At 43.5% G+C, this 14,151-nt stretch overlaps 1 protein-coding gene across 3 annotated transcripts in view; it reads left to right on the top strand.

The window, feature by feature from the left end:
* Window positions 1-14,151, top strand: part of LOC136833177 (sushi, von Willebrand factor type A, EGF and pentraxin domain-containing protein 1-like) — a 136,593-nt gene that overhangs the window by 52,642 nt on the left and 69,800 nt on the right. For all 3 annotated transcript variants that reach the window (XM_067094933.1, XM_067094935.1, XM_067094934.1), the window contains 2 exons: window positions 1,110-1,176; window positions 2,540-2,639. In XM_067094933.1, coding sequence (XP_066951034.1) covers window positions 1,110-1,176; window positions 2,540-2,639 — 167 coding nt within the window. The remainder of the gene's footprint in view (window positions 1-1,109; window positions 1,177-2,539; window positions 2,640-14,151) is intronic.

Genomic DNA, 14,151 nt, shown 5'->3' with positions numbered 1-14,151 from the left:
TTTGGAAAAATTTTAATCACAGCACACAGAAACCACAAAAACAAAATTTCAAACAAACCCTCCACCAACAACGAACAGAAAAAAAATGCACCATCAATATCGGGGTCAAAACAAAAGCCAGACAAACTCCCGTTCACTTTCAAGATTGGACCTCAATGCCCAAGACTTCCCCAAAACCGAAAAACTCCCGACAGACAGACAGACAGCGCCATTTTGAACTCCAACAAACTGTTTTGTGTACCAAGGAACATAGCTTTGTGCTTTCTCTCTCTAAATGATCTCTCTCAAAGCTCTCTCTCAGTGGCTCTCTCTCTCTCTCTCTCTCTCTCTCTCTCAACTCTCAGCATTGGGAAATGCTAAATACAAACAAATTTATTCATCCCTCTATATGGAGCATTACAGTACAGTACAGTATTTGTTAATCCTCTTCCTTTTAGAATTTGTGTTCTTTTTGGTAATGAGCAATATCTACTGCAATAAATAATTTCATCAAAGCCTGTATAAACTCTCATTATCTTTTCCAGAGAAGTCATAAGTTTTTGTAAACACATTATCCTAAGGTTTTTCAGCTATGAAATTATAATTTTTTAATTTCTTTTATTGAAATGTACAGTCAGTCCCCGGGTTACGAGGGGCTCGGCTTACGAAGTTCCGAACTTACAACGCCCTTCAAATATATTCATAAAAAATTATTTCCTGGGTTACAGTGCATGTTTTGGGGTTATGATGCCAATCCAACGGAAGAAATATGGCTCAAAATGGCAGAATGGTAAGAATTTGGAGGGTTTTTTTTATGAAAAACTCAAGAAAAAATGTAGGCTACATCATTTTCAAGACACCCAAAGGATTAAAGTGAGGGTTTCTTAATATTTTCAACAATATTTCCGGTTACGACAATTTTCAGCTTACAACGCGGCATCAGAACGGAATCCCCCATCGCAAACCGGGGACTGTCTGTATAGTACTGTAATCTGAATTCTCATACTTTAATTTTTTGGTAATGAAAGATAATTTGTACTCTGATACTGTATTTGTTTATTGAATACAGGTAATTGAAGATTATAAATTGTGTTGTATAATAATGTCTGTTTCTGTTCTAAATTGTATAGAGTCACGGATATAATAGACCCGCCCATAACAGTTGCTTCAGAATGCGTCAAGAAAAATGCATGCAAGGTAATTATAATACTGTAACTTTTATATATGTCAGAAGCCATGGCAGATAAGATATGTTTTGTATTCACAGAAATCATACTGTACTGGCCAGATTTATTCAGTGAGGGTCATTTCCTTTGTATTAATTTTTATTTTTAGTGGCTTCCATTTTTTGGTGCATTACAGGCATTTACACTATATCTACAGGAGATTTAAATTTCATTGTATTAAATCATTTAGCCTAGAAACCTGTCATTGGATGAGATAACTGAAAAAATTGATTAATTTTCATTTTCAAAAATAAAAATCAAAAGGTATGGATGAATTAGACTGTACTTGTAAGAAATTACAAATAAAAACCTATTCTTAAGGCAACTGGCATTCTTTAACCAAGAATAATCACTATAGTTTCAAACCACACTCAAAACATGGGAAGTAATGAGAGAGTCAAGTTTATATCACCTATCATTCAGATTCATATTGAGATTTGCTTTAATTTAACCAGATTCTGCATTTTTTCATTTCTGAATAGATTTTTTTTGTACAGGATTTCAAATTTATTCCAATGGACCCATGAATGAATAAAGCATTAAGGTATTTGTATTGCCATTTGATTGATCTCGTGTTCAGTCTGATGCCTATACGCTGAATAACTTGATTCCCCCATGTGATCAAGAGAACAATTATTACGAGGAATGAAACAAAGCTGAAAATGATGCCTTACGAATGGCTTTATATGTATCAGAAGATGAAATTGAGCAGATAATTTGTATTTTGAGCAGTTGTTTTTTATTTTGAGCGTCAAGTAAAGAAACTACGTTCTAGTAGATGGTGGGCAAGTCAAATAGTTTTTTGCGTATGGTAGTTTAATATACCTCTCTATATATGAGATGATTTTGGGTAAAAAATTAATGTATCCTAACCAGTTTGTATAGTTTATTATCTCAAGATGGGCTGCCACCTCTGTACTGGAAGACCTAGATTCATATGCAGTTTTTCCAGTATATCTTGGAATTACTGTGGAAAGATTGTCTAATAGTCACCTGACTTGCCCCCTCCACGGTTCAGTACTGGCCTTGGAAGTACAGTGCTGTGACTATAGAGTTCATATGCTGTAAGATGTGAATTTGTAAATATTTTCCTATGCCACAATAACAGGAATTTCACATTTCACTAGGAGAACTTCTAAATCCTACTGCTTGTTTTGGGCTTAAAAGGGTGTTGAGGTTATGATTTGGTATATGGCATGTAGTTTATGTGCTCATCTGCAAAGCTGGTAAAAATGGGTAAAATTTTAGTGGACTCTACAGTTATAATGTTACTTGATTTGACTGATAAAGTAGTTTATTACTATAGATATAATGCTAGGTATTTTTGTTTCCAGCGAAAGGAAGACAACCATTGCATTGTGCTTATTGACACAGGAGAACATTATGCAGAGAGTTGTTTCAACAACACGTTCCATTACATCTGTATGATACCAGGTAGGTCAACACTGCATTATCAGATTTAAAGGTGAACAATCTTATTTTGAAGTGAAATTTTGTCACTTTCCCTGAACAATTTTCTTTCGTTTTATGTGTTTTGCTCTCTTCATTTAACAAATTTTATTTTTGACACTTATTTTATGACACTATAAGCTATGAATATATACAGATAGTCCCTCATTTATCTGAATTAATAGAGCTAAGGGTCTGTCAGATAAACACCTAATATTCTTATAAACAACAACCATCACACTTCAAACTGAAAAAAATATGCAAAAAGCAATTATCTACCTTATTTTCCCATATAGTATATGTAACAAAATAAACTCCATAAAAAAAGCAGCCCTCTTTTTTTTCCTGTAATTCTGTAGGGTACACATTTTTCATTTGCAGCCATAAACACTAAATATGCTTATAAACAACAACCATCACACTTTAAACTGGAAAATTTATGCAAAAAGTTATTATTTACCTTATTTTCCCATATTTGTAACAAAATAAACTGGATAAATTACAATACACACACAAAAAAATCCTTTTTTTCTCCTATGCAGCACATAGTTTGGTAGGCTACAAGATGTTCATTTACTGTAAAATACATTGTATTGTTCACAAAAAAGTAAACCCCTTTTTCTCTCATATGCAATGCAGAATGTTGATTTACAAAATAGCAATTCTAATTCTTTCTTGCTTAAGATGGCTGGATGTCTTAAAAACTTGTGAGGAGGTTTACTAGTCCTCCTCTACTCCATTCCCCTCTTCCTCCACCAGCTCAACTGAATCATCGAGACTGGCATCTTATGTTTCTTCCTCTGCCGTACTCCATCCTCTCAAAAAAGGGATTTTGACAAAGGAAAAATCTATTTCTGAGGAAGGTCCCGTGTCACCCGGTGAAATTCCATTACAGCACGAATTTCTAGGTATAATATGCTAGATATACCAGAGAAAAAAGAGCTTTCAGGAAAGCTGGGGTTACTACCCCCAGTTCGAGCGTCTTCTCCAGGGAAGACGTCGGTATAACGAAGGGTGAGTGAAAGATCACTACCACGGAGACTTACTCGAAAGATCTCTCCCTATCAAAACCCCCGGAATAGAGCGGTGAGCCGTTACAGCCCCTACGCCCAACACCCGCCAGGACGGCGACACCAGCGCCACCTACCTCATTCCATGCTAGCACTAACCCCAGACTTGGCATGTGCAAGAAAGGGGGGGGGAGCAATAGGTGAGTCAGGGAGGGTCACCGGGTGACACGGGACCTTCCTCAGAAATAGATTTTTCCTTTGTCAAAATCCCTTTTCTGAGTCCAGTCCCGTGTCAGCCGGTGAAATAGTGACAGAGAATCATGCCAAGGCTGCAAACTACTAGGAAACAAGGTAATCTGAAGAAAAAACATAAATTACAAAAGCAGTTTTAATGAGGGAATCTCTTACATGTGTGAAGAACACTAAACCTAAGGCACATCAAAGACTTAAAATTACAAAAGAGTGGGGGAAGTCCCCGGCACGACGGGGAAGGGGCCCCCAAAAACACTTAATACTACAAAAGCATAATGTCATACGAAAATTGCATAGGTTCAATGACACATACAATCTTAATTGGCATACACAATCTTAAAGCTACACACGTAAACTTAAGCTAAACACGTAAGAGATCAAATCAAATGGTAAACAAAATACACAGTGCATATACATATATCTGGGGTACATGGAGCAAAATAAAAACCGCCCAGTACCCCACAAGAAAATACAATCGTAACATGTCAGATTACAGTTTCCACTCAACAGAGACAAGGTACATCAATATGAGGAGCAAGGCAGTGAGGCATGATCAACCAGGAGGATAAGCAGAGAAGTAAATGAGGCAGGCGCGCGGGGGTGAAAGGAGGATAAGGATATGATTGGTTAAGGTGGGGAGATGACACTTCCCACAGCTATGGTAGAAAATTTCAGGGCTTCGAGCGATTTTAAATAGTGGTGTTTAAACACTAGAGGTGATTTCCAACCCGTGTATTTAGATAGTTCTGAGAAATCCATATTATGAAAGTAATTAATGGAAGTAGCAACTGCTCGAATATCATGAACCTTAGGAACTGAATCTGGGTTGGCCTGTTTAATAAAATACAGAAATTTGTTGTCTTATAGCATTCAGTGAAAGAGTACCACCTTTCTCCCTGATAAAAAGAGGACCCGACTTACTCTGTGGAGTTCTTAAAAGGTAAGATTTAATTGTATAAACTGGACATAAAGACTGGTCTTGTGGAAGGGCACCACCTTCCAAGGAGACCACCTGTCTTGTGGGTCTTCGTTTTTAGCTAAGAATCTAGGGTCAGGGAAAGGAGGACCTCTCTGGACGGGAGGAAGTTCACAAAATTATCACCTCTAGTGAGAGCCGACAGCTCTGAGATTCTAGCACCTGAAGCCAAGCTAATCAGAAATAAGGTCTTCCTTAACAGATCCTGATAAGAGCATTGAAAGTTGTCTATCTCTGATGCTAACTTAAGGACGTCATTGAGAAACCACGTAACGGAATGTGGGCGTGATACGGGTCTCAGACGAGCGCATGCTCTGGGGATGGATGAAAATAGGAATCTGTAAGGTCGATTTTAAAGCCGTATGAAATACTTTCTTCAGGGCTGACTTGACTGTGGTAATAGTGGCCGGAGCAAGGCCTTTCTCAAACAGTGAAAGAAAGACTCCTAAATTAGTCGTCATGATTTTGGCTTCAGATGCTTTCAGGAAGGAGGCTAACTTTTTGACTGCTGAGTCATACTGTCTAAGAGTAGAATCTCTTTTATCTGATTCAAGAAACAGAGTGTTGACAGGGTCAATGTTTGCTCCTTTTGGGCTGCGAATTTTATAAAGTCCATAAAACTAGGGCATTCTGAATTCTTGAGGAAGCTGACACAGTCTTGGTTTGTACTGCCTGGGTCAGTATGGGCTTGGGAACCGAAGACTCCGCAATCCCAGTTCCTGAAGAAGAGGGAACCAATTGCTCTTCGGCCAATAGGGGGCTACTAGGGCTGGTTGACCTTTGAATGTCCTGAGTTTGTGTAATACTTTCAGCAGTAAATTTATTGGAGGAACAGATAAATTTTCTCCCAATTGTTCCAATCTATTGTCATTATGTCCGTGGCTTACGCCTGAGGGTCAGGTTGGGGCCACATAACAGGGGAGCTTGAAGTTGCTCTCCGTCGCGAACAGATCCACTTGGAGACCGGAACCCGGCGGCAAATCCATTTGAAAGATTCCGCGTCCAGGGACCACTCTGTCTCCAACGGAGTAGCCCTGGACAGGAATCCGCCACCACGTTCCGTGCCCCGCTAGGTGGGTGGCTGACAGGTGCCAGCCGTGCTTGTTCGCCAGGGAGAAGATAGCAACCATTACTTGGTTTACTCGACCTGATTTGGAGCCGCCCTGTTGATGCAATGAACTACCACTGCGCTGTCAATACCAGCCTGATATGAATCCGGTTGGGGGCGGATTTTCTTTAAAGTTAGAAAGACCGCCATAGCTTCCAGGGTGTTTATATGGAACTGCTGAAACATTGTGGGCCACGTTCCTTGTACTTTTTATTTTGAGAATATCCCCAGCCGCTTAGGGAAGCATCTGTGTGGACAACTAGTGCCGAGAGGAAATTGAAGCGGAACTGACTTGGACAGGCCTGACTGACTGTGGCCCAAGGCCGCAGTCTTGTTTTTAAGATTCGAGGATAGAGGAGACCTTGTCTCTGAGCTTGACATTGGCTCGACTCCGCCACACACTCTGTTTATGTCTTTTAGTTTCGCTTTTAAGAGCAGGTCTGTCACTGAGGCAAATTGAAGGACCGAGGACCCTTTCTTGGGATCGGCGGGATGCCGATTGATTTTTGAGAAATTTCCTGGTGAGAGATGCTATCTCTTTCCTCTTGGGAGGCGGGAGAGATAACGTGTGAGAGGACAGATCCCACTGGAGGCCCAGCCACTGAAACCGGGACTCCGGAGTCAGGCGGGACTTTTCTCTGTTCAGTTGAAAACCTAACGACTCCAGGAAGTTGATGACTATGGACGTAGCCTTCTGACACTCCAGAACTGTTGGTGCCCAAATTATCCAATCGCCTGGGCATGCTGCTAGGGATATCCCTCGGGACCGGAGTTGTTGAACTACCGTGTCCGCCAGCTTGGTGAATACCCTGGGCGCAATGTTTAGACCGAAGGGCATGACCCTGAACGAGTAGGCTTGATTCCCGGAGTCTGAAACCGAGGAACTGAGAGAAGTTCCGCGCAATCGGGACGTGATAATAAGCGTCTGAAAGATCGATAGAGGTGGTGACGGCTCCACGCGGAAGTAGAGTCCGTGCCTGAGCTACTGTAAGCATGCGAAATTTGTCGCATTTTATGTAGAGATTTAGACGCGACAGATCCAGGATCACTCTTTGCTGATCTGAGTCTTTTTGGGAACTGTGAATAACCTGCCTTGAAACTTTAGGTGCCTTACTTTCTTTATTGCTTGTTTGTTGAGCAATTCTGCCACGTAATCCTGTAGGATTGATGAGGGTGGCTGGTAAAACCTGTTTGGAGGAGGAGGGTCCTGATCCAGCTCCATCCTAGACCTTTGGACACAATACTGTGTGCCCAAGGGCTGAAGGTCCATTGGTCCCTGAACCAATACAGGCGACTGCCTACCTGTGTTCTCTCAGTGGGAGGAAGCGGGTTTGTTCCCTCTACCACGTCCAGGTTTTCCTCTTGGGGTGGTGTTTGCCTTTCCTCTGTGAGGGGCCTGCCTCTTCCCCCTTGCATCCTGTTAAGGCCGTGAAAGAATCCACGGCCCTCATGGTGGGGTTGTATGCTGGTGAAGCAACATACGAGGGCGCAGCAGGGAATGAGCTGGTTGGACCAGCACATATTGTTGGGGTGAGCTTTTGAGGTGGAGGGCTGTGCCACTGCCGAGACCGGGACGGCTTGAACTACCGCCTGATGGAGGGGCCTCTTATACCTCCTAAAACGTTTGCCTCCTCTCGTCTGGGGGCCGCCAGATTCTGGGGTCTTGCGCTTGTAGGCAGAGATGCCCCAGCCAGAGCGCAGACTCTGGTTGGCCCTGTAGCCTCAGTCATAACATTCGTAACCTCTTCTTCTGGGAAGAGGTTAGCCCCAGATCGAGCTCTTTACGAGCTTGTTAGGCTCGTGACGGATAGTAGCACTGGCAAAGATAAACTTTCTGCATTCCAGTCTGGCCATGATGAACTCAAAAGGTCAGACTGAAAGCCAGCTAGCAGGGACTTAGCCAAGACTTGGAAAAATGGCTCGTCCGCGCAGGAGACGGCAGTGGTTTCCGTGAGGCAGACGGAGTTCAGGGACCGGGCTAGCTTAGTCCGGGCATCAAACTCCGCCTTTAGCAAAGATTCCGGCAGCTTGGGAGTTCCTCACTAAACTGTGAGGAAGCACAGAAGGGGTCCAACTTCCCGACCGTGAAAGTGGACGGAGCATCCATCCAGAACTCATCACTTCCGGGAACACCAGGGAAGTGGGGTCTGTTCCCTCAGCTGCGGTAACGGATTACCTTCAAAGCACGCTCGGGCCGTAGCCAGAGCGACTTTGTTCAAACAGGGAGTTGGTAGGTTGTCTCCCAGGGCAAACATGGTAAAGTTGCCCTTGAAAGGAGTCAACTTTGTGTTGTCTGCCTGCCACTCCGTCAGAGTGCGCAGGAGAGACGACTGAGCTTGGTCCCTAGGGATGATGACAGTCTCCCTGGGAACCTTATCAGAACGTATCCATGCTTCCTCTGTCAATCTTACGAAGCCTGGATATGGGGGCAAGAGATCGGCGGGGAAGAATTCTAACTCCTCCAACCGTCTCGTGCCAAGACCTTCAACAGTAAGTTTGCCATCGTGTTGGATGGCCCGGAGGGCGAAATGCCAAGGGTTACCGACATCGAAAGGCGGGAGGTCCGCTGTGTCGGGAATGACATACTGGGGTACAGCTGGGGGTGGTTTAGACATTCCCGCCAGCATGTTGTCATAAGTGGCAAACTTTTCAGATATCTTATTGAATTTTTGGTTGATATCCTCTGTGAATCTCTGAAACATCTGGTTCGCAAATGCCTCCGCGTCAAAGGCAGGTTGGCGAGGAGGGCTTGGTTTTGCCGCCCTCTTACTCGCGCCTTTGCCGGGAGGAACCAGACTTGCTCCTGGAGGCTACAGGTGCTGAGACCTTAGCCTTCGACGGGGGAAAGGCGATGCTTTCTTGGAGGACGAGGACTTATAGCCTTCGCCTTCCATGAAGTCTTCAACTTCAACTTGGGGATAGCTGATGGAGCTCTATCACCCAAGGAGGAAGACTTCCCAAAACCTGAAAAGGAAGAGATAGAAGAAGCTGGGGAGTCAAAGGGGGCCCGCCCCAACAACCTCACCTACCTCCCGCTACTTACCACCTGGTCCTGTTCAGTAGCCATAGGTTCCAGGTCTAAGTCCAAGGCGCGGCGTCCTCTGAAACCTCAGCGTAGAGGATATCCACTTGGGGTGGCTGGGTCGCATCCCGGATCTGCTGGATGATGGGGTGGCAAGATCTTCTGGCACTGCGCCGCCACCCGTGCGCCAGGGTAGAGCAGGTCCTCAACTTCAGCGTCGAGGGCGTAGGGCTTCCCCGACGGAACATTCCTACAAACCCAGCCACCCAGGCCGGAGAGATTCCAAGGCTGACTTCTGGGAGGACTCGTCCGCCTGAAAGAAAGCCAGCAATTAGCTAAGGACGAAAAAACAGTCCGGGAACCACGTAAACAATATTCAAAATGAGGAGCGTAAACGGAGGAAGATTGTCACTTACCGACTCATCCTGGATGGTTGCGCACAAGGCGAAGCAAACCTCACAACCATCGGGGTGCCACACTACCAGATCGTCGAGCCGGACCGCACAACCAGCGTGGGTCCGGCACACTACGTGACCATAAGGTTGTTGGAGTGAAGCGGTACACCCCGGCTCCTCACAGCGAACAGTCTGTAAGTGGAAAATGTACATGAACCTACCACTCTAAGCAATCTAAAGCCGGCAAGGCCGGGAATTTCAACTGCAACCGGAATACTCCGGTGGGGAAGAAATCCCTTATCATAAACTAGGCCAATAAGCTCCAAAATACACAGAGTGGGAGGTAAAGGCTTCCAGACCCTGGAATACTACGGGGAATGAAAGGAATGAGACAACAAGAACTCACCGCAGGGGTTGCCAGTAAAAATAACGGCGGAACCCCCGGGTGTAGAACCGGACTCACGTTATAAATAAGGAGAGTACTCCGTTAGATAACACAGTTATTTAAATACGTATATTCATGAACAATAACATATTACAAGTGACGGTATAAAGGGCAAATGCTCTGGAGACCGGAGGGATCCGCTCCCCTATATATAAATAAATCCTTCTTCACATACTTCCCGCCAAAGAAACAAGGTGGGCAAGATGCTCGTATATTCATAACATAAGCCGAGCAAGTATAATAACCCAGCCGAGTAACCCGGCGGGAGAAAGAAGTGCGGGATAGAGTGTTCAACACGTTCGAGCTACGAGTGAACGAACCACCAACACCAACACAGCGATGCTAGGGACTGTATGGGAGGGAGCGAATCCCTCTACCAAATGGAGAAGTCCCTGAATTGGAGAAAACGCCATCTAGCGTCACCCGCACGAGTAGAGCAAGGCTGGAAGGGTGGGGAGGGGGTGGAGTAGGGGAGAATGGTAGGCTACGAAGAAAGAGAACAGGAGACGGGGGAAACATATAACCCGCTCAACTGCACACATACACCACTCCAAGAAAAATGAAACTTAGGAGGGTGGCCTACTACTAAGGGAGGGAAGCGACCAAGCCTCGATGCCCGACTCCTGCCCAGGCAAAGCCTAATAGGACCTAACCTAGTATAGGCTAGGAAAATGGAAGGAGTGCGGAGGAGGAGGAAAAAGAAACTGGAGAGAAATTTTGTGCCGAGAACCAACCGGGATCGAGAAGAGGGGCAAGAAGGCGAATAGCCTGAGGAGACACATCCAAAGAACTCTATTCCCCAAAGGAAGGAAGAGAACTAAGGGGCTCACTCTGCCCACCAAAAACGACCCCGGAGGAAACAGCAACAAAACTCCCTCAACCTGATGGACCTCCACGCCGAGGGCAAGGGGATGGAAGCAAATAAGCCTACTCCACTAAAAACCATCACACATAAACATGGAAACAAAAATGTGCTCAATAGAAGAATAATTCAGCCTACCTCGGGAACGGTTAGATCTGAGGCTGCGCTACCACGAGGAGGTAAACAATGGTAAAATAAATGAACAGAGAGCACTATCGCCAAGAATAAAATAAATAAATAAATAGCCTAATACAGACTAAAATAATAAGGAACCCAACCTGGGGGGGGGGTACCTGGACGGGGCATCACCTTCAAAAGGGCCGTAGGCCAAAAATATGTAAATTTCGAAAAAAGGGGGGCCACCGCAGGAAACCCGCCAGGAGGAGAACCATGGGGCAAAAAATAACATCTATAACGACAAGGAGACAACCCCAACAGAAAAGAACTGATGGGGTCGCCTTGCGGTCGACATGGCTGGCGGGGGATGCCGTGGCGTCATAATAAGATCTCAATATATATATAAAGACGAGACCAAAACAGCCAAAATATAGAACGAAAACCCCACAATAAGATGGTACTTAACTTGGAGATAGTAAAGCTGCTCGATGACATGGCGAAAGATGAATAAATCCACAAAAAGGCACGAGCACACAAAAAGAAAAGGTAGCGATCACGTGCTAGAAAATGGAATGAGGTAGGTGGCGCTGGTGTCGCCGTCCTGGCGGGTGTTGGGCGTAGGGGCTGTAACGGCTCACCGCTCTATTCCGGGGGTTTTGATAGGGAGAGATCTTTCGAGTAAGTCTCCGTGGTAGTGATCTTTCACTCACCCTTCGTTATACTGACGTCTTCCCTGGAGAAGACGCTCGAACTGGGGGTAGTAACCCCAGCTTTCCTGAAAGCTCTTTTTTCTCTGGTATATCTAGCATATTATACCTAGAAATTCGTGCTGTAATGGAATTTCACCGGCTGACACGGGACTGGACTCAGAAATATCCAATTCTTGTTTAAGGGTCAATCCCTTCCTTGCCCTCTTAGGACGAGGTTTGGCCATACATACAATCAGTAGCACAAGACACAACAAAGCATGACCTGGATGCTACAGGCACTGCTAAGAATGTCACATGCTCTATAATATGCATATTGAATGCAGTCCGGTCTAAATTAGTTTATAAATGGCGACTGATCAAGCATGCAGAGGGAAAACAGTCTGTTACTGAGTGCACTGAATTTCAGGGATGTAACCAGTTAGCATACGATATGTCTATGACGCTATGTCTATTGCCATTCAAAATAAAAAAAACAACGATGATATAGTACTTGTCCGCCCATGCACTTTCTATAATTCACTCCTAAACTGATGATGTCTAGGAGAGCTGTTAATCAGCTCAGTGGTCTGGTAAAACTAAGGTATACTTAACTTTTTTATCCATATCAGCCAGTAACAAACGATAAACAACTTGACATTTCATGATGTGTTAAGTGACATCAAGCTTTTAAGCCAGTAGCCATTGTGAAAGCTAACTCTTTTCCTCTACCTCTTTTGCTCTTCATGTTTGTGAGTTTCTTTCTTAGCACACTACTTTACCATGTTACCATTTTTTTTTTTTTTACCTTGCTTGATTTAATGTACTGTATTTCATTACAAGTTTATTGACTATGATTATCACACATATCATAACAGTACACAAGAAAATATTTTATCACTTGATATTTCATCTCTAATCACTTTAAAAATATTTAGAAGCGCATTTCATATGTAGGCAAGAGAACACCAAACTGGCTATAGCAAGTTTGCCCACACCACGGAGTAAGTGTGTACATATGTGTTGCCTTTTTTTTTCTTTTTGCATTGCTCAGTTTAATTTACCATACTTCATTACAAGTTTAGTTGATGTTAAGTATGAATGTCACACACAAAAGTACACAAGGGAATAATTTATCTCTGTTAATATTTCATCTGGGCTCTCTCTCTCTCTCTCTCTCTCTCTCTCTCTCTCTCTCTCTCTCTCTCTCTCTCTCTCTCTCTCTCTCTCTCTCTGCACATGATTGCATTTATCTTTGGTTTGAAAGGATAACAAATGATAAGGTTCAGTAAAAATATAAACGACAATACTGTAGCATAAAATATAAATAAAAAGTAAAGGAGTGTGTGTGTTACTGTACTTAGTCTGTGATGTAAACATACCTTGGTTCTCTCTCTCTCTCTCTCTCTCTCTCTCTCTCTCTCTCTCTCTCTCTACCATATCTCAGTACTGTACATATCCTGTAACAAAATGTAAATTAGTACATTGTAAGCATAACAACAAGAAACCAACAAGCTGTGTCAAGTCAGGTCTACCTAGCCCACTTTAACAACACATCCCCACCCCCTCCCAGCCATAGAAACTGCTCCCCAGCTCCACCCACCTTCCAAAACAACACCTTTGAGCCTTCCTCTCTACCCAGCCTTACTGACTCTTCTCTCTGATGGTGCCAAGCACTCCAGAAAACAAAAAAACCCACCACTACCACCATGGAAACTTCTCGAGGTCTCCCTCACCCCCCAAAACCCTTTTCCAGTAAGTCCAAATGTCAGTAGTGTTACCAACATTTTCTTGAGGCCGCACAGCGGTTTTTAAACATTTTTAAAAATATTTATATCTATATCTTTGAGGCCTTGATCCCTGGCCCTGATGTGTTGGATATAATGTCAAATTCTGGATAATGACAATCCAGATAATTGAGGGATTACTGTATGCATATATTTTCAGCAGTCACAATGACTTCTTTTGTGTTCTTGATTTATCATACTTTTTTCAATACTCTTACCACTGCAGCTTACCACTGCAGGCTTTTAATCTGAGTGAGAAATAAATGAAAATGCCCTACCTTTTAAAGGGTGAATATAATAGGCCATACCTTCTCTGATGGGGTTTGAACCCACAAGTTGTAGAGTAAAATAAGGCTTTAAAATATATAAATATATATGTACAGTCAACCCCTGCTATATTGTGGTTCAGCATTCAGATTTTTCTGTGGAACATATCTCCAAGTATATAGCAGCAAACTCACTAATTCACAGATTTTTTCGTAGAGCAATATTCACTAATTATTATATTTTCATTTTATTTTTGTGACTACATTTTTGATAGTGTAGTCATTTGTTTCATCATCAAGGAGTTACTCTTCCACGGTCGTCCAGAGCTCCCTGTTGACTAGACTAATATCAAAGAATTCTCTTTTAGCTGGTCTTGTAGCCTGGTATTGTGTTGTAATGTTAAACACCATAACACGTGACGGAGTATGTAATGGACTCAAAGATAAGAGGGCATTTTCCCTCATCTTTAGTGAAGCTGACCCTGTTTTCCAACACCAAAACCTGAAAGAAGTAGAAGTGACTATTGCGCATGCACGTCCGCCACATTGTCTAAAAATGGACCAGCAAGAG

This window comes from Macrobrachium rosenbergii, chromosome 51 (genome assembly GCF_040412425.1).
Source record: "Macrobrachium rosenbergii isolate ZJJX-2024 chromosome 51, ASM4041242v1, whole genome shotgun sequence".
In the NCBI taxonomy this organism is placed as follows: Eukaryota; Metazoa; Arthropoda; class Malacostraca; order Decapoda; family Palaemonidae; genus Macrobrachium; species Macrobrachium rosenbergii.
Note: the sequence above shows the minus strand (reverse complement) of the source record. Positions and strands in the feature narration are given on the sequence as shown.